We start from the raw sequence: 26,217 nt of genomic DNA on the forward strand, positions 1-26,217 counted from the left end.
ACAAAAACATCTGTAGCACAGAGAAACGGTCTGTAGCACTCAGAGACAAACTGCAGGCAGGCAATGAGAGGGAGATTGAGAGATAAAGAACAAAAGAGAGCCAGAGAGGAAGGAAAGAGAGATTACAAAGATAGCGAGAGAGTGAGAAAGAGAGGGGGGGTAGGCAGGCGTTTTGTGCGAGCATGATATTAGAAGCCTAATGACATTAAAGGACATAAGATTAAACCACACACTATGCAGCGTTTGAAGGGTGGTAATGAGCTTGGCATAATGAAATAGATGCAGAGAAAGCAGAGTGAAAATTGAACCATTCTCCTATTTGTTTCAAATGCTATTTGTGCTGCTACGGTGTTAAATATGAAAATAAAGTCTTATTGGCTGCACTTGTCACAGGGGACAGTCTTGTACTTCAGCCCCTTTTCAGGTGTCCCAACTTTTCTTTCTACAAAAAAGGTCCCTGAGTGAGGGTGACAGTGAGAAGGAGAGAGAGAAAGAGATAGCATGCCTGCCTCCACAGGACCATGACTGTCATGGTCCCTTCCTTCGCTCGCCCTCTCCATCAGCTGCTAACGCGCCAACAAACAGTGGAACAGAATGCTCTCATTATCGCCTGTGCTCCCGAGTGTATTGTCACCAGGAGCTCAGTGGGTCGCTGCTACCCTCAGGGAACAGTCATGTTTTCAAGCTGCAGCATCACAAGCTCGTGGAGGTGATGATTTCATGGATGTGAGAGATGATGCTGAGAGGATGCTTTGGCAGTGAGAACAGGGTTTTAGATGTGAGAGATGATGCTGAGAGGATGCCTTGGCAGTGAGAACAGTGTTTTAGATGTGAGAGATGATGCTGAGAGGATGCCTTGGCAGTGAGAACAGTGTTTTAGATGTGAGAAAAGCTGGGATTTTTATTCCTTATTCCTACCTTATACTGTACAACAATGGACGGATACTTTGTATTGCATACCACCCTGCATACCACTGCTGGCTTGCTTCTGAAGCTAAGCAGGGTTGGTCCTGGTCAGTCCCTGGATGGGAGACCAGGTGCTGCTGGAAGTGGTGTTGGAGGGCCAGTAGGAGGCACTCTTTCCTCTGGTCTAAACAAAGATCCCAATGCCCCAGGGCAGTGATTGGGGACACTGCTCTGTGTAGGGTGCCGTCTTTCGGATGGGATGTTAAACGGGTGTCCTGACTCTCTGAGGTCATTAAAGATCCCATGGCACTTATCGTAAGAGTAGGGGTGTTAACCCCGGTGTCCTGGCTAAATTCCCAATCTGGCCCTCAACCATCACGGTCACCTAATAATCCCCAGTTTACAATTGGCTCATTCATCCCCCTCCTCTCCCCTGTAACTATTCCCCAGGTCGTTGCTGCAAATGAGAACGTGTTCTCAGTCAACTTACCTGGTAAAATAACAGTAAAATAAAATAAATTAAAAAAAATTAAAAAAATTGCTACTTCTAAGGTACTCATTGTGCGCTTATATCTTACATTTGACAGATGCTTCTCAATTTTCTTTACCGTCACAAGCTCAGTTAATAGCTGATTGATGATAATCTCTGACTAGTAGCTATGCCACAGGTGGGATAATTGACATGCTGGTGATGTGGATTCACCTGTAGACAGTAGTAGTGATTTTGAACAGTCTCTATCTGGGTCACGTCACGTCCTCCTCCGCACACACAAACATGGCAGCTGCTGCCGAGGATCCGTCTCTCCGTCTCCGTCTCTGTGCTCTATGTTCTCTTCTCTCTCCCAGGCATGCTTTGAAGACACTCTGCAGATGTATTTATAACCCCATCCACAGGCAGACAGCAGATACCTGGGCGGAGTGAGAATACAGAGAAAGACAGTTATATAACCAGCAACCACAGGAATCACAGCTCTCTCTCTCTCTCTCTCTCTCTCTCTCTCTCTCTCTCTCTCTCTCTCTCTCATGTAGACTACTACAGTAGCTGAGGCAATGATGGGGTAATGTAAGGTACTTTGGGGTTGGTGCAAATGGAAATGGGAAGTGCTGCATATGATGCACATTGTGTGCTTTATGTATTATTTATTCAACAAATGGAAGCAGACATAGAAAGATGTAAGATGTACAAACAAGAGCTCCATAACATCCTCTCCTGCGCTCAGGTCCCTCTGAAGACTCTTTATGAGAACACTGATGTGTACCCATTGGCTCCAATGCAGATAGAGAAAGAATGAGAGTGAGCGGGAGAAAGAGAAAAAGAGATAGGTAATGAAACAGAGAGATAAGAGAAAGGGAGAAAGAGAGTGAGAGAGTGAGAGAGAAAAAGAGAGAGAGAGCATGTGTGAGAGAGAGAATTAAAAACAAATCACATTTTGATAAACTCCCGTAACTATTGGGTGAAATACCACAGTGTGCCATCACAACAGCAAGATTTGTGACCTGTTGCCACAAGAAAAGGGCAACATGTGAGGAACTGAAACCATTGTAAATACAACCCATATTTACATTTATTTATTTTCCCTTTTGTACTTTAACTATTTGCTCATCATTACAACACTGTATGTAGCCATAATATGACATTTTAAATGTCTCTATTCCTTTGGAACTTTTGTGAGTGTAATGTTTACTGTTCATTTTTTATTGTTTATTTCACTTTTGTTTATTATCTATTTCACTTGCTTTGGCAATGTAAAAATATGTTACCCATGCTAATAAAGCCCTTTGAATTGAGAGAGAGAGAGGAAGCGCGAGAAAGGGAGAGAGAGACAGAGAGAGCATGTAAAACAAGCGAGATCCATCCCTCTGCCAGGCGGAGCATTACTGTAAATTAAAAGCAGGGCCTGGACTATGAGTGACCACTCCTAACACCCGTCTCAGACCTGTCAGCCGCAGCCAGCCAGCATATCAAACTCTTAATCCATTAATACTTGCAACCCTGTCCATAGCTATAACTCAGACGACAACAGGAGCGTAATTTAATTTTGGACAGATCGGGTCGACCCGCCGCTCCGTCACCCTCTCTCTCTTATCTTTCGTCCCCGGGCCATCTTATCTCTCCAGCCCACAGCAGGTGCCGCTGCCTCGCCGGAGGGGGCGAGAGGAGGGGGAGGGAGGGGAGGAGAGAGAAAGGTGGATCATTGAGGATCTGATCTGCCGATGAGTCTTCAGTGCAGTTAAATGGCGGTGTGAATGCAGTTTAATGATCTCAATCGACAATCTCACTCTACAATCTCCCTAAACAATTTCACAGTGGGTGTTTATGTGGAAGGAGGAGTGTGTTTAATGCTGTTATCCACAAAGCAGAGTAGCAGCACAAAGCAGTTTCACCTGACAGGTTTACAAGGCACTATACCTGTCAGAGAGAAAGACTAAAAGCAACGATGCAAAGCATTCAATGACAATAGCAGTGGATAGATGTTATTGGAAACCCAATGATGCATGCTATTTTAATTGAATGATAGTTTGCAATATTCAGCTGTCTCCCTTGTTACATTAACTATACAGAGAGTCTACGTCAAAAATGGGGTCAGGATTATGCATTCACGAGTATGCAATAGTTGAACATAGTTTAACTATTGCATTACAGAGTGCCAGGTGCCCCAGCCTCTATGAAGGACACAGAGCTATGGTATGCAATCATTCTGCACATTGTGCTGCCATAAGCAAGTAAGCAATATGGTACCCAGTTTGGTTCATTCAACTTGATCACACTGTAATTCACCCCATGTTCACTCTGCCTGCCAAGGGCACATCTCTACTGTATGACATTGAGTTCCCCCCATCACAGAAAATGCAGCATCATTCCTCCTTTTGGTATTCCCTCCGCACTGCCGCTAGGGCTACTTACTTTTTACAGAGCAATGAATCTATTTTGTGGCAAGGAAATGCAAGGAAATGCCACACAAATCTACAAGTGGCAAGGAAATGCACATTTGACATTTATGTTGGATGCGTTGTTGGCAGACTGAGCTACATTTGAGAGTTATCTCTGGTGGCTGGGGCTGGGGATGTGAGCAGCACTGCGACATCGCTGAGAAAAAGACAGACGGACAGACAGACAGGCAGACAAACAGCCAAGCAGACAGGCATGCAAGCAGACAGGAAGGTAGGTAGGAAAGCAAGCAGGCAGATAGGCAGGCAAACAGACAGGCATGTAGGCAGACAGGCAGATAGGTAAGCAAGCAGACAGGCAGGTAGGCAGACAGGCAGGTAGGCATACAAGCAGACAGGCAGGTAGGCAGGCAAGCAGACAGGCAGGTAGGCAGGAAAGCAGACAGGCAGATAGGCAGGCAGGCAAGCAGACAGGCAGGTTGGTAGGCAGGCAAGCAGACAAGCAGACAGGCAGACAGGCAGACAGGCAGGTAGGCAGGTAGCACGCAATGCTGTCACTCTGTTAGAGAGAAAACACTATCCTAGAACAGAACACAGACAGATGCGTGTCTGTGTCACACTCCAGTCCCGTGCGTGTGATCTGTGATCTGTGTGCATGTGTCAGATGGTCAGAGAGTGACGGAGAGGGATCTCTCTCACATGCAGATGTTAATTTCTCTCTTCCACTGTGGCCTCCAGCAGCTGTTGGATAATCCTCTTGAGCCAGCCTTCTATTAAGCTTTTAAAAGCCGGTATAAACTGTCCATTTTGAAATAACCATTTCACATCAATCTGCACTCCCGCAGCTTTTCAACTCGGCTGCAGCAGCAGCTACCTTGGTCCTGCTGTTGCTGCGACAGAACTTTATGACATCAGAGAGAGAGAGAGAGAGAGCGAGAGCAAGTATGTGTGGAAGAAAGAGAGGGGGAGAGAGAGAGTGAGTTTGATCTCTACAAAAATGGAGGCATGATACATTTCGCTGCATACTTTTTTTTGACAGATCATTATCTTGACAAGGTAGAGTCACCAGAATAATCATGCTGTTGCCTCCAAATGTGCCACCAGCATGACAAGTCAATTTGTTACATTTGCAAATGGATCTGCTATGGTAATTAGGCTGGGTAGAGAATGGTAGCTTATCTGCTACGCAGAACCCCTCTCTCCTAAATGCCAAACTTTGACTGGGCCACAAAGGATTTATCCTGACAACTAATGAACTCTGGGAGCCGTGCGCACACTCCAGTCCTGGGGTTTAACAGTGTTCTCTGACAGGCCATGTACAATTTTAGATTCCGAGTTTAACACCCTTTGTCTGCATTTTTAAGCCCTTAACCTCCAGCCCTGCACATAAAAATTTGGAAGCCAAGTCATTGGATGTGGAATGTGGTTTTTGACCGTGGGGGATATGCTAGTGTGGACAGAGAGTTGTGTAGTCTCACAGTGTTTGGTGCTCTATGCCTTCATGCTCTATGTCTGTGCTGTAAGCCATTATGTGTGTATGTGTGTGTTCTATGCCCATCTTTGAGCAGATTCTTTGAAAACCCCCCAGGTGAGACTGGTCCTACTTCCTCGGCCCTGCAGTGCAGAACTCCACCTTGGATGAGGTCAATTAGTGAATATATTATGTTGCTTTAGTGCTATGTTATTATGCATTAGGTATGAATATGCAGTGATTACATAATGCGGTGAAGAAAATAGATGGAAACAGAGGAGTAATAAAGTTGACAATTTCTTATCATGAATTATAAACTGGGTGGTTCGAGCTCTAAATGCTGATTGGCTGACAGACGTGGTATATCAGACCGTATACCACAAGTATGACAAAACATTTATTTTTACTGCTCTAATTACGTTGGTAACGAGTTTATAATAGCAATAAGGCACCTCTGGGGTTTGTGATATATGGCCAATATACCACGACTAAGGGCTGTGTCCAGGCTTTCCGCGTTGCGTCTTGCTTAGGAACAGCCCTTAGACATGGTATATCGGCCATATACCACACCCCCTCGGGCCTTATTGCTTAATTACTCAACATGCCCTATCTCTTTGTAGTGTAATGAATGGTCACTAGTTGTTCTATTTCTTTACTTGCACTTCTTGGCATAAGTTCAACCTTGAGGCTTGGATGCATATAATTAGTGTGTAAATAAATAATTCACAGCCACACACACAGCCAAAGCAATCAATTAGTCACCATTTGTATTGGCATTGTTGTCTCCATAACTAATGCCGCCAGGTTGACTGGGGAATTTCTGATGCTTCTGATTTACATGGTATGTCAATGGTGAGATCGATACGGGGACTGTGTCTGTCTGCTCTCTGTTAAAACAGACCATCATTTGGCGCTGATGGATGAAAGGGATTCTGTGTCTCATGTTACAGGATGGGGGGAGAGAGAGTGCGTGTGGCAGAGTTAGGGCAGTTGTTAGTTAGACAGACAGTGCAGAAGAACAATAAGAACAAGAACAAGAGTGAATTTAGAGATGTCAGTTGCAGGGGAGGGACTGAAAAGGAGAGTGCATCTCCAAAGCTACTCACACCTTATCCCCTCCTCAGTCGAGCAGCAGAGCGGCAGTCAGGCTTAACCTCTGCCCTCTGGGCAGGTAGGCCCACTGAGAGAGAAAAGACTGAGAAATTCTAATTGGGTGAAACTTACTGGGATACAGAAAAGTTTGATTGGAGCAGACTCCAAAGCAGACATTGTGGCACTGAGCTGACTGTTACATTGCTTGTTCACTCTTTGGTCCTTTAAAACTTCTTTGGGATCGGTGTCCCTTCCACGGGATGGTTGAGCTAACATAGGCTAATGCAATTAGCATGAGGTTGTATGTAACAAGAAAATTTCCCAGGACATAGACACATCTGATATTGGCAGGAAGCTTAAATTCTTGTTAGTCTAACTGCACTGTCCAATTGACAGTAGCTATTACAGTGAAAGAAAACCATGCTTTTGTTTGAGGAGAGTACACAATTTTGAACATGAAAAGTTATTAATCAACAAATTAGGCACATTTGGGCAGTCTTGATACACAATTTTGAACAGAAATGCAATGGTTCATTGGATCAGTATAAAACTTCGCACATACCCTGCTGCCATCTAGTGGCCAAAATCTAAATTGAACCTGGGCTGGAATAATACATTATGGCCTTTCTCTTGCATTTCAAAGATGATGGTACAAAAAAAATACAAAAGAACGGTTGGTTTTTTCTTTGTATTATCTTTTACCAGATCTATTGTGTTATATTCTCCTACATTACTTTCACATTTCCACAGACTTCAAAGTGTTTCCTTTCAAATGGTACCAATAAAATAAATATACTTGCTTCAGGGCCTGAGCTACAGGCAGTTAGATTTGGGTATGTAATTTTAGGCAAAAATTGAAAAAAAGGGGTGGATCCTTAATTAAGAACCAAAAAGGGTTATTCAAAGGATTCTCCTATGGCGACAGCCAAAAAAAAACTTTTAGATTCTGAATAGCACCTTTTTTTCTAAGATTGTGTAGAGGGGACTGAGCCTGTTATAGCATCGATAGAAGCAAGGGAAATCATTGTGTGTGAAGGGGACTGGGCCTGTTATAGCAGCTATAGGAACAAGGGAAATCATTGTGTGTGTGAAGGGGACTGGGCCTGTTATAGCAGCTATAGGAACAAGGGAAATCATTGTGTGTGGAGGGGACTGGGCCTGTTATAGCAGCTATAGGAACAAGGGAAATCATTGTGTGTGGAGGGGACTGGGCCTGTTATAGCAGCTATAGGAACAAGGGAAATCATTGTGTGTAGAGGGGACTAGGCCTGTTATAGCAGCTATAGGAACAAGGGAAATCATTGTGTGTGGAGGGGACTGGGCCTGTTATAGCAGCTATAGGAACAAGGGAAATCATTGTGTGTAGAGGGGACTGGGCCTGTTATAGCAGCTATAGGAACAAGGGAAATCATTGTGTGTAGAGGGGACTGGGCCTGTTATAGCAGCTATAGGAACAAGGGAAATCATTGTGTGTAGAGGGGACTGGGCCTGTTATAGCAGCTATAGGAACAAGGGAAATCATTGTGTGTAGAGGGGACTGGGCCTGTTAGGAACAAAGGACATCGTTTCAATACCATGTGCTTTAACAACAAGCTTTGACGACTACGGTGGGATTTCACACTTGTATAATCTGCACACTTCAGAATCCATGATACAGTGCATTCGAAAAGTATGCAGACCCCTTGACTTTTTCCAAATTCTGTTACATTACAGCCTTATTATAAAATAGTTTTCCCCCCTCATCAATCTACAGACAATAACCCATAATGACAGTGCAAAAACAGGTTTTTAGACATTTCTGCAAATGTATTAACATTCTAAAACTGAAACTGTACGTGTCTAAAAACAGATTGTAAAAGCTTCAATCAGTATGGAGTCAGAGTGATGTCAGAACAGGTTCAAAGGTGAGGGTTCATTGGGATGGTTCTAAGATAAATTGGTAGATGGAATGAAGGAGAGGTAGTAGGGATGAGTATGCAGTTAAAACCCTATGGATTGTGGTCAGGAAATATTTAATGCTCTGTAATGATTTATGAACTCCAAGGCTTTTTTCATCTTTAAGTCTCTATGAAGGAGAAGATGATGGATGGACCAATCTGCCGGTGGGGTTGGTGATGATTTTCTGATGTCATACTATGCATGAAACCAGTGATATTGTTAGGCAGTTTTCTTCAATAGCATCTCAAGTGTTAGAGAAATAACATGCAAACTTTGCACTGATTCAGACTTATAGCAAATCTGACCTCTAGACATCCCCACCCAGGAAATATGGCCTATTTTTGCTGTGTTAACTTGATGTCCTGTAATGGAAGATATTTACAGTGGTCCCAGGGTAATATCTCAGGGCCACTGCGAGGATACATCACTATTAATTTATAGACGTTGACAGGCCACATCATTACAAGAGCAAGAGTGTCAACATGGTTTAGAGGCTGGAGATGGCTTAGGCTGGACGGAGAGAGAGAGAGAGAGAGAGAGAGAGAGAGAGAGAGAGAGAGAGAGAGAGAGAGAGAGAGAGAGAGAGAGAGAGAGAGAGAGAGAGAGAGAGAGAGAGAGAGAGAGAGAGAGAGAGAGAGAGAGAGAGAGAGAGAGAGAATGAGAGACACACAGAGAGAGAGAGAGAGAATGAGAGACACACAGAGAGAGAGAGGGAGAGAGAGAGAGAGAGAGAGAGAGAGAGAGAGAGAATGAGAGACACACAGAGAGAGAGAGGGAGAGAATGAGGCTTAGAGAGAGAGCGTACAGCAGTTCTGAACTGTGTGTCCAGGGTTTGAAAGAGTATTGGCGAAGGTTAAATCAGCAGCCAGGCTGTGGGATGTTTGCATGCTTGACCTCGGTGTCGGGTAATCCCCCTGCCTCTGCCATCCCATCGAAGATTATACATTTCAGATACATGGTGCTCATGTTTGGAGACTGTGGCTCAAAGTGCACTGCTCAAAGTGTAGAGGGAAAATCATGCACCAGAAAATATGGCATAGAGGAAAATATACACACACCCATACACATACATGGACATGCATGCGTTCATACACATGCATGCATACACTCACACGCATGCACACACGTATAATATATTTTTTTTTATATGTTTTGGAAAACATGGAAAAAGTACAAAAAATTCATAGCAGATTACATTCTAAGCCAAAGGCTAAAAATAGGGTTTAAATGCAGATTTTTAAACTTCTTGACGCACGGATCCCTTTAGCGGGATCATTTTCATCAACAACCGCTGAATTGCAGAGCGCCAAATTCAAAAGAAATTGCTACAAATATTTATATTCATGAAATCACAAGTGCAATATAGCAAAACACAGCTTAGCTTGTTGTTAATCCACCTGTCGTGTCAGATTTTGAAAATATGCTTTACAGCGAAAGCAATCCAAGCGTTTGTGTGAGTTTATCGATCACTAGACAAAACATTACAAACACCTAGCAGCAATGTAGATTGGTCACGAAAGTCAGAAAAGCAATAAAATTAATCGCTTACCTTTGATGATCTTCGGATGTTTGCACTCACGAGACTCCCAGTTACAGAATAAATGTTCCTTTTGTTCGATAAAGATTATTTTATATAAAAAAAACTCAATTTCTTTGGCGCGTTATGTTCAGTATTCCACAGCCTTAGGCAGGTCATCAAGGGTTGACGAAAATTCCAAATTTAATCCGTAAAGGTCGTAGAAACATGTCAAACGTTTTTAATAATCAATCCTCAGGTTGTTTTTAACATAAATAATCGATAATATTTCAACCGGACTGTAAACTATTCAATACAAGAGAGAAAGAAAATATCTAGCTAACAGTGTCGCGCGCATGAACTAATGGAAGGACATTCAGCTATCCACTGACGCGATTTGATAAATCTTGCTAATTTTTCAGAATAAAAGCTTGAAACTATGTCTAAAGACTCTTCACACCCTGAGGAAGCCGTAGGAAAAGTAATCTGGTTGATATCCCTTTAAATGGACGAAAGGCAGGCAATGGAACAGGGATTTTTCTAAATAAGAGGCACTTCCGGGTTGGATTTCCTCAGGTTTTCGTCTGCAAAATCAGTTCTGTTATACTCACAGACAATATTTTGACAGTTTTGGAAACATTAGAGTGTTTTCTATTATATGCATATTCTAGCATCTGGATCTGGATCTGAGAAATAGGCAGCTTACATTGGGAACATTATTTTTCCAAACATAAAAATTCTGCCCCCTAGCTTCAAGAGGTTTTAAACTGTGGTGGATTACTGTATTTTAAGGTGGTATTACAATGGAAATAAAAAGCATCAACTGCACTGATATGATGGCAGGTAGCCTAGCAGTTAAGAGCGTTGTGCCAGTAACCGAAAGGTTGCTAATTCAAATCCCCAAGCAGACTAGGTGTAAAATCTGTTAATGTGCTCTTGAGCAAGGCACTTAACCCTAGTTGCTTTGCATAAGAGTCTCTGCTAAATCAGTGGTTCCCAAGCAGGGGTAATAGAACCCCTGTGGGTACTTGGCCTATCCACAGGGGTACTTGAGAAGACTCATGAGACCATAGGGTTATTGGTAAAATGCACATGGGGGGGGTGCTTCAGGGCTACCTGGGCAGAGCAACATTCAGCTGGTGGTACAGTAAATGAAAATGGTTGGGAACTACCGTCCTAAATGACTAATGTGTTAATCAAAGCAGTGAGTTTGGGGCATGTTTTTTGTCTTATTCCATGTGAAAGAGAGCTCTGCTTTATATTCAGGGAGCATTAGGTTCAGGTATGGATTGCCTGTATAGGTTCAACAATGCAGCTAAATGCTGTAATCCTCTGTGCAACCTCAAACTACATGAACATTAAATGTTTGCTTATCCAATGTGACAGGTAATGCGTCTTTAGGGAATTGTTCCAAGTTTCAAAGGATTACTGTGCTGTGTGAGAGCAATTTGGCTGCTATTTGACTTTGTCTCCTTGCTTTTAAGATTAGAGTATAATGCCGTTGGAGCCCCTGATACAGAAACACAACTGACTGAGCTATTGTGACCAGCCCGTAGCTAATGCTACATGTTCATCATCAGAAATGTATTTACAAATAAATCACTATTCTTCACAGTGTAGTCAATGTGCAGTCGTGGGAGCACACGTTTGGCCTTACCCTCAATTTTCTAGTAGAAGGTTTGTTTTGGCTCATATCAAGAGGAAGTTAGAGGAGGTGTCAGACTCTGAAGAGGAAGTGCACATTGTCTCTGTCCCTGCTGAGGGTGCTGGCTTGGCCCACAAGACACTTATTTATTTAGTGTATTTCCTGAATAGATAATCCACTGCCAGGGGGAAAGGGTACAGCATGTTACTGTTAGAATACATCAACATTGACAGGACTAGCCCTGGATGGCTACAAACAAGACGGCGCCCCATCCAGCTGCTCAGGGCCAATGCAGGCCTAACTTGACTTGAGATGTTCTTTGTGCTCAACTAGAGTGTTCCAGTGCATGATTTACACAAAACGTTATCAGCTGTTTCAAATGTACTGTCTCTCAGTCCAAGCTGCTTTAGAATGCATGTAGCACCCGACCTTACCCCGGCCCAACTGTAGCTCATGGGTATGGATGAGCTCCACTTAACCTCCATGGCTCATTCATTCAGCACCTCCTAATATCTGAGATCAAGCTGAAGGAAAGATGCACCACTTCGGCTGCACATGAATAGTGATTCTGCAGCTGTCTGATCACATCAGTGTTGTGCACAGGTTTGACTGATCAACAGTGAGGCAGGCTTTGCATGAAAATGAAGAAGGAACCAGACTGGTACTGAGCAGGATTTGTGATGCACCCATTCTGTTCTATGGTTCTGTTCTAGCTAATACCGTTCAAGTAGATTCCTTCTGTAGCTAATTTAACTAACAGGATTGCAATTGTGAATGGCTGATCTTTGGCTGGTCTTTTAGTTAGTATCTCTCCACAGAGACCACCAGTGTAACTTTATGAGAGAGATGTATTGCTGTTTTCACAGCCCTATCCCCCAGACTCCTCTCTTCTCTCTCCATCCAATCAATAAAGGGCTGTGTCTCTTCTGCTGCTTGGCACTCTCCCCTCAAATGTGTTGGCGCATCTACTCAGGTACTGTTGTGTTTCAGTGTTTTAAAACACCACAGGGATTAAGGTCTTGTGTTTGTGTGGTTTTCTGCTTGTCTCTATACTGATGTGATTATCTACACCGGATACATTACACAGATTACAACAAATGGACAATGCCGTGTCACAATCGTAAGCATTTTCAACCTCTCCCTGAACCAGTCTGTAATACCTACATGTTTCAAGCAGACCATCATAGTCCCTGTGCCCAAGAACGCCAAGGTAACCTGTCTAAATGACTATCGCCCCGTAGCACTCACATCTTTAGCCATGAAATGCTTTCAAAGGCTGGTCATGGCTCACATCAACACCATTATCCCAGACAAAGGAGCTGATAGTGGACTACAAGAAACTGAGGGCCAAGCACGCCCCCATCCACATCGACGGGACTGTAGTGGAGCGGGTCAAGAGCTTCAAGTTCCTTGGTGTCCACATCACTAAGGAATTAACATCAAATCAAATCAAATTTTATTTGTCACATACACATGGTTAGCAGATGTTAATGCAAGTGTAGCGAAATGCTTGTGCTTCTAGTTCCGACAATGCAGTAATAACCAACAAGTAATCTAACCTAACAATTCCACAACTACTACCTTATACACACAAGTGTAAAGGGATAAAGAATATGTACATAAAGATATATGAATGAGTGATGGTACAGAACGGCATAGGCAAGATGCAGTAGATGGTATAGTGTACAGTCTATACATATGAGATGAGTAATGTAGGGTATGTAAACATAAAGTGGCATAGTTTAAAGTGGCTAGTGATACATGTATTACATAAAGATGGCAAGATGCAGTGGATGATATACAGTACAGTATATACATATACATATGAGATGAGTAATGTAGGGTATGTAAACATTATATTAAGTGGCATTGTTTAAAGTGGCTAGTGATACATTTTTACATAATTTCCATCAATTCCCATTATTAAAGTGGCTGGAGTTGAGTCAGTATGTTGGCAGCAGCCACTAAATGTTAATGCACCAAACACACCAACACAGTTGTGAAGAAGGGATGACAATTCCTCTTCCCCCTCAGGAGGCTGAAAAGATTTGTCATGGGCCCTCAGATCCTCAAAAAGTTCTACAGCTGTACCATTAAGAGCATCTTGACTGGCTGCATCACTGCTTGGTATGGCACTGCTTGGCATCCAACCGCAAGGCACTACAGAGGGTAGTGCATACGGCCCATTACGTAACTGGGGCCGAGATCCATGCCATCCAGGACCTCTATACCAGGTGGTGTCAAGAGGAAGGTCCTAAAAACTGTCAAAGACTCCAGCCACCCAAGTCACAGACTGCTCTCTTTGCTACCGCAAGGCAAGCGGTACCGATTGGCCAAGTCTGGAACCAACAGGACCCTGAAGAGCTTCTACTCCCAAGCCATAAGATAGCTACGTAGTTAGTTAAATAGTTAACCAAGTAGCTACCTGGACTATCTGCATTGACCCTCTTTGCACTAACTCTTTTGACTCATCACATACGCTGCTGCTACTGTTAATTATTTATCTGGTTGCCTAATCACTTTACCCCTACCTATACAGTAAAATCAGAATGTATTCACACCCCTTGACTTTTTCAAAATGTTGTTATGTTATAGCCTGAATTTAAAATGGTTTAAATTCAGATTTTGTGTCACTGGCCTATACACTATACCCCATAATGTCAAAGTGAAATTATACTTTTCTAAATGTTCTACAGTATTCAACCCCTTTATTATACAAGCCTAAATATGTTCAGGAGTATGAATGTGCTTAACAAATCACGTAAGTTGCATGGACTCACTCTGTGTGCAATAATAGTGCTTAACATGATTTTATTATGACCAGCTCCTGTCTGTACCCCACACATACAATTATCTGTTAGGTCACTCAGTCAATCAGTGAATTTCAAACACTGATTCAACCACAAAGACCAGGGAGGTTTTCAATGCCTCGCAAAGAAGGGCACCTATTGGTAGATGGGTAAAAATGTGATGGGAAAAACTAAGGATGGATCAACAACATTGTAGTTACACCACAATACTAACCTAATTGACAGAGTGAAAAGAAGAAGGCCTGTCCAGAATAAAAATATGAATGCATCCTGTTTGCAACAAGGCTCTAAAGTAATACTGTAAAAGATGTGGCAAAGCAATTAACGTTTTGTCCTGAGTACAAAGTGTTATGTTTGTGGCAAATCCAATACAACACATTACTGAGTACCACTCTCCATATTTTCAAACATAGTGGTGGCTGCATCATGTTATGTGTATTGTTAGTGGAATTAAATAATTCCTCTAATATACTCATTAATTAAATTCAATCTGTCTATTTATAAGAATTTGTAAGATACTTATTAACATAAAATAGACAGGATACAGTCTTATTAAAATTAGATAATAGTGTTTATTCTCGGAGCACGCTGCCATTTGATCATAAACACAGGTTTATATACAAGATATGACGTCATAGGTTACAGAATAAGTCTCATTGTCCTGACAAATAGAAAACAGGTTCAAAAGTTCATTCCAACTTCACAGCACACACACACGACACATAATATAATCAATTATCCTGAAGGCTCACTATAATTTATTACCACTTTAGCAGACAACTCAAGATAATGGAAGACCTAAAAAGTTACCCACAGCCTTACCTAAACATCTCAGGGCTAAGTTGGGTCAGTTCAACCATAGTTTAATGACCCTTTCTGCTTACTTTATAACCCACAACACAAATCTCTTTTCACCAGGCGTGCAGAGTTCAATTAGTTATAGTTTTATCTAAAGCTAGAATTTGTTTTAACTATTTATTAACAAAATTCCTAACAGTGTATGCTTGTGTAACAGTATAACTTTAGTCCGTCCCCTCGCCCATACCCGGGCTCGAACCAGGGACCCTCTGCACACATCAACAACAGTCACCCACGAAGCGTCGTTACCCATCGCTCCACAAAGGCCGCGGCCCTTGCAGAGCAAGGGGAAACCCTACTTCAATTCTCAGAGCAAGTGACGTAACTGATTGAAACGCTATTAGCGCGTACCCGCTAACTAGCTAGCCATTTCACATCCGTTACACTTGTAATCATTAAGGACTGGGGAGTTTTTCATGATAAAAAAATAAACAGAATGGAGCTAAGCACAGGCAAATTCCTAGAGGTAAATCTGGTTCAGTCTGCTTTCCACCAGACACTGGGAGATGAATTCACCTTTCAGCAGGAAAATAACCTAAAACACAAGGCCAAATCTAACTGGAGTTGCTTACCAAGAAGACAGTGAATGTTCCTGCATGGCAGGGTTAAAGTTTTGACTGAAATCTGCTTTTGAAATTGGTTGTCTAGCAATGATCAACAACCAATTTGACAGAACTTGAAGAATTTTGAAAAGAATAATGGGCAAGTGTTGCGCAATCCAGGTGTGGAAAGCTCTTAAAGACTTATCCAGAAAGACTCACAGCTGTAATCAATGCCAAAGGCGCTTCTACAAAGTATTGACTCAGGGGTGTGAATACTTATGAAAATTTGATATTTAGCATGTGACAAATACATTTAGATTTTATTCGATTTTTTATTTGAGCTGGGCGTTGATGTTTTTCATTATATTCATGTTAGCTGACGGTGAAAGTATTGGATTTGCTGTTTGTTATTTCAGTCAGTTTGTGCATAGTTAATGCTTTAAACATCATTGGGAGATAGGACTGGATAGTGTCAGCGAGCTAGCTGAGGACCCACAACCACACTGCAGGGACCTTTAGAGGCAAAGGAAGAGAGAGTGGTCTTAAGACTATGAAGCCTCATCCTTAATGGGTGCATTAATCAAAATGTGCTGTGGCACCAAGGACTCAGAGGACACGTTGTATGAGGGTACCTTTATCATGAGCTCACACACTGTAGTCTTAATTAAATAGAATGTATAGTCACACACACCTCTCACTAAACAGCCTCCTTCTCTAGTATTTTCTCCCTCTCTTCATGTTCTACTGTGGAGGTAGAGAGTGATCTTTGAGCAACTTTCAGGACCAATTAGGGTTAATTGCCTTGCGCAAGGTCACATCAACATATTTTTTACCTAGTCGGCTCGGGGATTCAAACCAGCAACCTTTGTGTTACTGGCTCAATGCTCGTAATCACTAGACTACCTGCCACCCTGTTATGCAGTGCAGCAGAGCTGAGTGGGAGAATCAGTTCACAACTAAAGAGTGTGGATGTCCTTCCCTGGCGAGATCAATATTGTAGGTAAAGGATGAACAGGGAGACTGTATGTAAATCTGACAGAGGTCAAATCGATCTACCTCGCACCCCCCCTACATGCACACACACACATGCGCACACCATACACACACACGCACACACACACAGAGAGAGATGGAACAGGAAGGGAGACTCTTTCTAACAACACGTTCTCTCTTTCTCGATTTCTGAACTCAATAAAAATCTATGTCATTTACGATAATTGTATGATTAATAACTACAGCAACAATATGTTTAGAGAGCAATTTGAATGCCAAACAGAGCATGCACATAAATAAAAATCCATCCTTAAAAAGCTTTGAGATCTTATGAGAAGCACTAGCTACATACTATAAATGCAATTCATGGCCCATTTCTATAAAGCACCAAGACAGGGACTAATTCATTACATGCACTTGGATAGGTCAATATAAACTCATGAAGCAGAATAAACTGCTGTGCACATTCCGAGGCCATGCCTGCTGATTAAACGATCCGGGTTGTGGCTAATGATATAAGCCGCTCTATCTGCTCCCCAATGGGCATCTCTCATACTGGGTCATCCCGCCAAAGGTAAATTAAGAAACTTTCATGGCTAATGTATTTTTACATACAGGGCTATAGTACAGTATGCATGCCTGCCATGAATGTGATCAGAATGACGGTCAGGTGTACATACTGCATAATAAGCTGAAAATGTTATCTAGCTAACACGGTGCTATCCAGATCCATAAAGTATAGGGGTTCTACAAATATAGGATACAGAAGTAAACTAATCCTGCAACAACAGGACATTTGAATTACTTTGTGGATTATAGTTAATGCACATTTTTGAAAAATCAAGTCTGAAATTTCGAAGTGGAAATTACAAATTTCAGAAGCCTTTTTACACCTCAAATACACTATACATTTTTTCTGCATTGCAGGAAAGTTCTCCTGCAACAGGGTGATCAAATTAATATCCTACATCTGTACCTAGCAAGATCATAGTGTAAATGCTTATTAGACACCAATATGTCAATACGGGCAGTCCCATGACATGCCATGCTTTGTGAGAGATTACATTCCAAGACTTCGATCTTACATAACCTATTCACCATATTCTGTGTTATACTGACTTTTACAAACACGTCTACATTATGCTGAATCATTGAATGCACAGTTTTGTTACGTAACACAGAACACAGCAGTAGCTCCATGTAAATCACATAGAAGAAAAAATATAGTGCAACTTGTTACCAAAGAGCCAGAGCTATATAGGCCATAAACTGCTAATTCACTGCACTCCCTGTGCTCAGAGTAGGATGAAGCCCCCCCCCCCCCCCCCATCTTAGATTTGTGCCTTAGGGCAACTTCTAGCCAGAGCCCCTGTACTGTTGGCTGATGTGGTTGGTCTGGCTTTAATGTAATGCAGCACACACACTGCATGTCCTGTGTTAGTTTCGGTGTGCAGCGATATGCCAGGTTGACTGTGCTGTGTGTTCTAGTGATGGCAGGTGTGGTCGATTGTTGTGTGCTGCCTGGCGCTGATGCACTGCAGTGGATCTTTAGTATTCCTCTCCTGCCTTCTCGGGTCTCCTCTGGGACTGGAGTGGAGCCAGTGCCCATATCTAACACCGCTCCCTTCATATCTAACACCGCTCCCTTCATATCTAACACCGCTCCCTTCATATCTCTCGCTCTCTCGCTCTCTCGCTCTCTCGCTCTCTCTCTCTCTCTCTCTCTCTCTCTCTCTCTCTCTCTCTCTCTCTCTCTCTCTCTCTCTCTCTCTCTCTCTCTCCATCCCTCCCTCCCTCCCTCCCTTCATGCTATTAATAGGCCCTGCGCACAGACTCTGTGTCAGGCAGCTGACAGTGGCAGCTGACAGGGGCCACAATCAGAACCCCGTGCCAGGCGGGAGAGGGGACAGGGCAGGCAATCCAAAAAGTATCGATTGGACGACTGGGCTTTTGTGTATGTGTGTGTGAACTGCTTAAAACCCCCTCTATATTCCTGAACAGTGAAATAACACCTAATATCTAAATCACACTGATGTTTGACTTTCTATGAGGTTCTCTGTGTGATATGATAAATATTCACCAAGATGATGAATACACACAATTTAGAATCTCTGGTTCCATTTGTCATTCCCAGCATGAACCCTTCCCACACAAAGCCTGTACAGATCCATCTAAAGAGAGCATTTCCTGGCTCTAGCGACTACCCCATGTGTGCTAACATAATTCAATCCTGAACGATGAATCATTTCTCCAAGCTAACATAATTTATTAACAAACAGCACATTCATATTAATCGAAATCCAATCATTTCACTCCTCCTGTTAAAACAACCTGGGTCTGTCATTAAAAACTACATATTGAGAAAGTCATTTTTCAGTGTTACCAATGTCTGTGTTTTGCAAACATTCATATTAATTAAATATTTTCCCCATTTGAATCAACATCTCTCTTTTAAGGATTATGTGTGTGGGTGTGTGTGTGTGTGTGTGTGTGTGTGTGTGTGTGTGTGTGTGTGTGTGTGTGTGTGTGTGTGTGTGTGTGTGTGTGTGTGTGTGTGTGTGTGTGTGTTTCTCTGTTAAGCCTTGGGGTGCTGTCTGTGTGTTTCTCTGTTAAGCCTTGGGGTGCTGTCTGTGTGTTTCTCTGTTAAGCCTTGGGGTGCTGTCTGTGTGTTTCTCTGTTATTAACCCTTAGGGTGCTGTCTGTGTGTTGCAGGCGATGGGAACCCCAAGGAGAGCAGTCCCTTCATCAACAGCAGCAGTGCCAGTGATGTGGAGAAGAGCCAGCAGTACGATGGCAAGAACATGGCCCTGTTTGAGGTCTGTAACATGAGGCTCCTTCACTTGCTTACCTATAATTACACTATAATTAACTTAGTAATGATCTAGTAATTATCAGATTGCTTTGTTCCATTGGTTTCGATGAAACAAGCACCTACAGTATATACGAAGCCTTGCTTACTTACTTACCATCTGACAGCAGGTGGGTTGAATTCTTTGAAATAAGAACTGGCTTAATCATATAGTTTCTCAGTTGTCAATATCAGCTGTAAAATTCAATATTACCTGCATGTTTCCTACTGTGTTTTGTCCTCTGGTATAGTGATATGGTGTGTCTGTCCACCTTTCTCTCTGTCCTGCAGGAGGAGATGGACAACAGTCCTATGGTGTCGTCCATACTTAGTAGTCTGGCCAACTATTCCAACCTGCCTCAGGGCAGCAAAGAGCACGAGGAGGCCGAGAACGAGGAGGGGGCGGCACCATCCAAAAAAAAACCTGCTGTCAAGGTACTCCATCTAATCTAACTAAAGTCTTGTCCTAAACATAAACATTAGCTGAAGTTTGACTTGATCTGAGGTGGCAGAGTGTATCCCTCCCAGGTCTCCATCCTCCACCTGGACGAAAAGAGGGCCTGGACAGGATGTTATTGATGACGCTGTCGGCCATGTTTAGGCCTGGAAAGGATGTTATTGATGACGCTGTTGGCCATGTTTAGGCCTGGACAGGACGTTATTAATGACGCTGTCGGCCATGTTTAGGCCTGGACAGGACGTTATTAATGACGCTGTCGGCCATGTTTAGGCCAGGACAGGACATTATTAATGACGCTGTCTGCCATGTTTAGGCCTGGACAGGACGTTATTGATGACGCTGTCGGCCATGTTTAGGCCTGGACAGGACGTTATTGATGACGCTGTCGGCCATGTTTAGGCCTGGACAGGACATTATTGATAACGCTGTCGGCCATGTTTAGGCCTGGACAGGACGTTATTGATGACGCTGTCGGCCATGTTTAGGCCTGGACAGGACATTATTGATGACGCTGTCGGCCATGTTTAGGCCTGGACAGGACATTATTGATAACGCTGTCGGCCATGTTTAGGCCTGGACAGGACGTTATTGATGACGCTGTCGGCCATGTTTAGGCCTGGACAGGACATTATTGATGACGCTGTTGGCCATGTTTAGGCCTGGACAGGACATTATTGATGACGCTGTCGGCCATGTTTAGGCCTGGACAGCACGTTATTAATGACGCTGTCTGCCATGTTTAGGCCTGGACAGGACATTATTGATAACGCTGTCGGCCATGTTTAGGCCTGGACAGGACATTATTGATAACGCTGTCGGCCATGTTTAGGCCTGGACAGGACATTATTGATGACGCTGTCGGCCATGTTTAGGCCTGGACAGGACATTATTGATGGCTGTGCACGCTGTCCTTTTCCTTCCCTGCCGATTCACAGCCGTTTGGTTGCCATTTATCGGGCCTGAGCAGGGCTGGTTGACGTTTATTACCATGAATCTTGTCCTGGAGGCAGAACTGAGCCATTTCCCCTTAGAAAGGCCAGCTGCAAATTCAAAATTGGCTATATTGTAAGAATTCATAATTAGTTCTTTGGTCTTAAAAACTTATTGTCAATAGGGGGGCGCTGTTTTCACTTTGGAAAAAATCGTGCCCAATTTAAACGGCCTCGTACTCTGTTCTAGATCATACAATATGCATATTATTATTACTATTGGATAGAAAACACTCTGAAGTTTCTAAAACTGTTTGAATTATATCTGTGAGTAAAACAGAACTCATTTGGCAGCAAACTTCCATACAGGAAGTGAAAAATCTGAAAACGAGGCTCTGTTTCAGGGCCTGCCTATTCAACTGGCTTTTATTTATCGATATGTATGCACTTCATACGCCTTCCACTAGATGTCAACAGGCAGTGGAAGGTGGAATGGGGTGTCTAGCTTGATCTGAGGCCGAATAAGAGCTTTTGGAGTGACAGGTCCGGTATTTTCTTTGTCTTCAACAGCGCGAGGGGGAGCTCGACATTGTCTTCTGAATAGCGTTCGGTATACACGCCGAATATCTCCGGCTCTGATTTTATTTGATACATATGATAAAAACATCATAAAGTAGGTTTTTTCAACCGAGTTTTATCAGTTTATTCAACGTTTATTGGGGATGGGAATGTTAGCAACCTTGGCTAGCATTGTGGCGCGAATTCGACAGAAGAAATGGACATTCTAAAACCAAACAACGATTTATTCTGGAAATAGGACTCCTTGTACAACATTCTGATGGAAGCTCAGCAAAAGTAAGAAAACATTTATGATGTTATTTCGTATTTCTGAGTAATATGTTGATGCCTATTCTCCGCCGTGTTGGTGAGCGCTGTCTCACAATAACCCAAGCTGTATGTTGTGGTAAAGTTATTTTTAAAAATCTAACACAGCGGTTGCATTAAGAACCAGTGTATCTTTCATTTGCCATACAACAAGTATTTTTATGTAAAGTTTATGATGAGTTCTTTGGTCAGATTAGGTGAGTGTCCAAAATATCTCCGGACATTCTGGGGAAATGTTGCTACGTATTCACAATGTATAACCACCATTTGCAGCTCTAAATATGCACATTTTCGAACAAAACATAAATGTATTGTATAACATGATGTTATAAGACTGTCATCTGATGAAGTTGTCCAAAGGTTAGTGATTCATTTTATATATATTGCTGGTTTTTGCGAAAGCTACCTTTGCGGTGAATAAATGCTTTTGTGTGTTTGGCTATTGTGGTAAGCTAATATAATTCTATATTGTGTTTTCGCTGTAAAACACTTAAAAAATCGGAAATATTGGCTGGATTCACAAGATGTTTATCTTTCATTTGCTGTACACCATGTATTTTTCATAAATGTTTTATGATGAGTATTTATGTATTTCACGTTGCTCTCTGTAATTATTCTGGCTGCTTTGGTGCTATTTTTGATGGTGGCTGCAATGTAAAACTATGATTTATACCTCAAATATGCACATTTTCGAACAAAACATAAATGTATTGTATAACATGTTATAAGACTGTCATCTGATGAAGTTGTTCAAGGTTAGTGATTCATTTTATCTCTATTTTGTCGGTTTTGTGAAAGCTACCTATGCGGTGGAAACATGGTGAAAATATGCGGTTGTGTGTTTGGCTATTGTGGTTAGCTAATAGAAATACATATTGTGTTTTCGCTGTAAAACATTAAAAAAATCGGAAATGATGGCTGGATTCACAAGATGTTTATCTTTCATTTGCTGTATTGGACTTGTGATTTCATGAAAATTATATTATATGATATCCCTGTCCCGTTAGGCTAGGCTATGCTAGTCAGCTTTTTTGATGAGGAGGATCCCGGATCCCGGGAGGGTGATGAAGTAGAGGTTTTAAGTAAAGTTTATGGTTAGGCATTATGGTTATCAGTGTGGTTAAGGTTAGGGTTAAGATTAGTTTGCATCACATCCGGCCGTGATTGGAAGACCCATAGGGCGGTGCACAATTGACCCAGCGTCATCCGGGTTTGGCCAGGGTAGGCCGTCATTGTAAATAACAATTTGTTCTTAACTGACTTGCATAGTTAAATAAAGGTTACAGGTTTAAAATCTAATTTTATGACTTTGTGGCTGTGCAAGCTAGTCACCACTCTGCAGAGCTGCATCCAGAACAAGATTTATGATGAAAAATGTTAACCTGCCTTAGCAGGGCCACATTAGGCCTGTTACCCCAGCACATGTGCAGTGGAGCATAACCCTGAGACGACAAGCTTCTCTCTCAGCCTGTCTTGTTACACTGATACAACAAGCTGCTCTCTCAGCCTGTCTTGTTACACTGATACAACAAGCTGCTCTCTCAGCCTGTCTTGTTACACTGATACAACAAGCTGCTCTCTCAGCCTGTCTTGTTACACTGACACAACAAGCTGCTCTCTCAGCCTGTCTTGTTACACTGATACAACAAGCTGCTCTCTCAGCCTGTCTTGTTACACTGATACAACAAGCTGCTCTCTCAGCCTGTCTTGTTACACTGATACAACAAGCTGCTCTCTCAGCCTGTCTTGTTACCCTGACACAACAAGCTGCTCTCTCAGCCAGTCTTGTTACCCTGATACAACAAGCTGCTCTCTCAGCCTGTCTTGTTACACTGATACAACAAGCTGCTCTCTCAGCCGGTCTTGTTACCCTGATACAACAAGTTGCTCTCTCAGCCAGTCTTGTTACCCTGATACAACAAGCTGCTCTCTCAGCCTGTCTTGTTACCCTGACACAACAAGCTGCTCTCTCAGCCTGTCTTGTTACCCTGATACAACAAGCTGCTCTCTCAGCCTGTCTTGTTACTCTGATACAACAAGCTGCTCTCTCAGCCTGTCTTGTTACCCTGACACAAATCAAATCAAATTGTAGTTGCCACATTCTTCATAAACAACAGGTGTAGACTAACAGTGACATGCTTACTTACGGGCCCAACAATGCAGAGAGAAAAAAATAGAAGTAATACAAAAAAACAAAAATAATAACACCAGGAATAAATACACAATGAGTAATGATAACTTGGCTATATACACGGGGTACCAGTACCGAGTCGATGAGCAGGAGTACGAGGTAATTGAGGTAGCTATGTACATATGGGGGATAAAGGGATAAAGTGACTAGGCAACAGGATACATTATAAACAGAAGCAGCAGCGTATGTGATAAGTCAAAAGAGTTAATGCAAAAAGGGTCAATGTAGATAGTCCGGGTAGCTACTTGGTTAACTATTTAACAAACTATTCAGGAGTCTTACGGCTTGGGTGTAGAAGCTGTTCAGGGTCCTGTTGGTTCCAGACACGGCATCCGTACCGCTTGCCGTGTGGTATCAGAGAGAACAGTCTATGACTTGGGTGGCTGGAGTCTTTGACAATTTTTAGGGCCTTCCTCTGACACCGCCTGATATAGCAACCTGGTCTCAGAGCACTTCGTATTATTCTGTACATAACTACTCCATTTAGTATTATATGTTACGTTTCGTAGGTATATATTAATTTGTGGATGTCCATCACCGATTTTGTACAATGTGTTACAAATTATAATTCGTATTATATGTTACGAATTTGCAAGACGTACAATAAGTTACGATTCTGCAAAATGTATGAAATCTTACAAATTCTAGCTAGGTGGCTAATGTTAGTTAGCTGGCTAATGTTAGCTAGGCTAGGGGTTAGGGTTAAGGTTAAATTTAGGAGTTAGGTTAAAGGGTTAAGGTTAGGGTTAGGGTTAAGGGGAACGGTTAGCTAAAAGGGTTACGATTAGGGTTAGGGTTAAGGGAAGAGTTAGCTAACATCCTAAGTAATTGCAAAGTAGCTAAAAAGTAATAAGTAGTTGAAAAGTTGCTAATTAGCTGAAATGCTCAAGTTGTCCGTGATGAGATTCGAAATCGCAACCTTCAAGTTGCTAGACGTTTGCATTATATGCAAACCTATCCACCCCGACCAACCACCCTACTTTTGTATGTTCCTTATGTAACCATCTGTGTTATGTAACCATACCAAACATAACATAACATACTAATTTCAGTGTCTCAGATTTACGTTTACTATGTTAAGTCTAGTCTATGAGAGCAGGCTGTGTAAAGAGGTCCTGGATGGCAGGGAGCTCTGCCGCAGTGATGTACTGGGCCATATGCACTACCCTCTGTAGCGTCTTGCGGTCGGATGCCAAGCAGTTGCCATATACAACAAGCTGCTCTCTCGTCCTGTCGTTACCCCGATACAACAAGCTGCTCTCTTGGCTTGTCGTTACCCTGATACAACAAGCTGCTCTCTCGTCCTGTCATTACCACGATACAACAAGCTGCTCTCTCGTCATGTCGTTACCCCTATACGACAAGCTGCTCTCTTGGCCTGTCTTGTTACCCCGATACAACAAGCTGATCTCTTGGCCAGTCTTGTTAACCCTATACAACAAGCTGCTCTCTTGGCCTGTCTTGTTACCCCGATACAACAAGCTGATCTCTTGGCCTGTCTTGTTAACCCTATACAACAAGCTGCTCTCTTGGCCTGTCGTTACCCCGATACAACAAGCTGATCTCTCGTCCTGTCTTGTTACCCCGATACAACAAGCTGATCTCTTGGCCTGTCTTGTTACCCCAATACAACAAGCTGCTCTCTTGGCCTGTCGTTACCCCGATACAACAAGCTGCTCTCTCGTCCTGTCTTGTTACCCTGGTCTGAGGCAGGTTACTGCATCATTTCCCTCCACTCTTTTTCTTGTTATCTGCATCTTCATTTGACAGCTTCTTCCAGCCAAGAGGCCAAAAGAGGCTGATATGAGAGAATTCTAAACGGGTAGTAGATATTAACCTGAGAGGATGGGATAATGTTTTTTTATTTTTTTATCTTAGATAAAATGAGGAGTAGCATCATACCAGCCTTACTCAATCACCTGACTACAATTCCTCTCTTGCTGTGAAATTGGGGCAGATGATCACATGGCATGGTAATTGGTCTGACAGTTTATTTTAGAGGTGGTTTATGTTGTCTTTAGCATCAGTCAAATTGATAGGAACGATTGTTCTGCAAAGAAAAAACATGACAGGCTACTTTTTACAATTTAATGAAGATTGATGCATCGAAATGTGCATTTATTTGTCCATTTGTAGTTTAGCACTTGAGGACTCATACAACAAGTAGAGTTTTGTGTACTGTGGACTTCAGTAGTGTTCTCTACAGCAGTGGTTCTCAACCCTCGTCCTGGGGACCTAAAGGGG

The 26,217-nt window shown here is 42.5% G+C and overlaps 1 protein-coding gene across 4 annotated transcripts in view; it reads left to right on the forward strand.

Moving 5' to 3' along the window:
* Positions 1-26,217, forward strand: part of LOC139542859 (solute carrier family 12 member 5-like) — a 113,113-nt gene that overhangs the window by 42,814 nt on the left and 44,082 nt on the right. For all 4 annotated transcript variants that reach the window (XM_071348790.1, XM_071348787.1, XM_071348786.1 and 1 more), the window contains exons 2-3: positions 19,373-19,476; positions 19,800-19,943. In XM_071348790.1, coding sequence (XP_071204891.1) covers positions 19,373-19,476; positions 19,800-19,943 — 248 coding nt within the window. The remainder of the gene's footprint in view (positions 1-19,372; positions 19,477-19,799; positions 19,944-26,217) is intronic.

Source organism: Salvelinus alpinus, chromosome 17 (genome assembly GCF_045679555.1).
Source record: "Salvelinus alpinus chromosome 17, SLU_Salpinus.1, whole genome shotgun sequence".
NCBI lineage: Eukaryota > Metazoa > Chordata > Actinopteri > Salmoniformes > Salmonidae > Salvelinus > Salvelinus alpinus.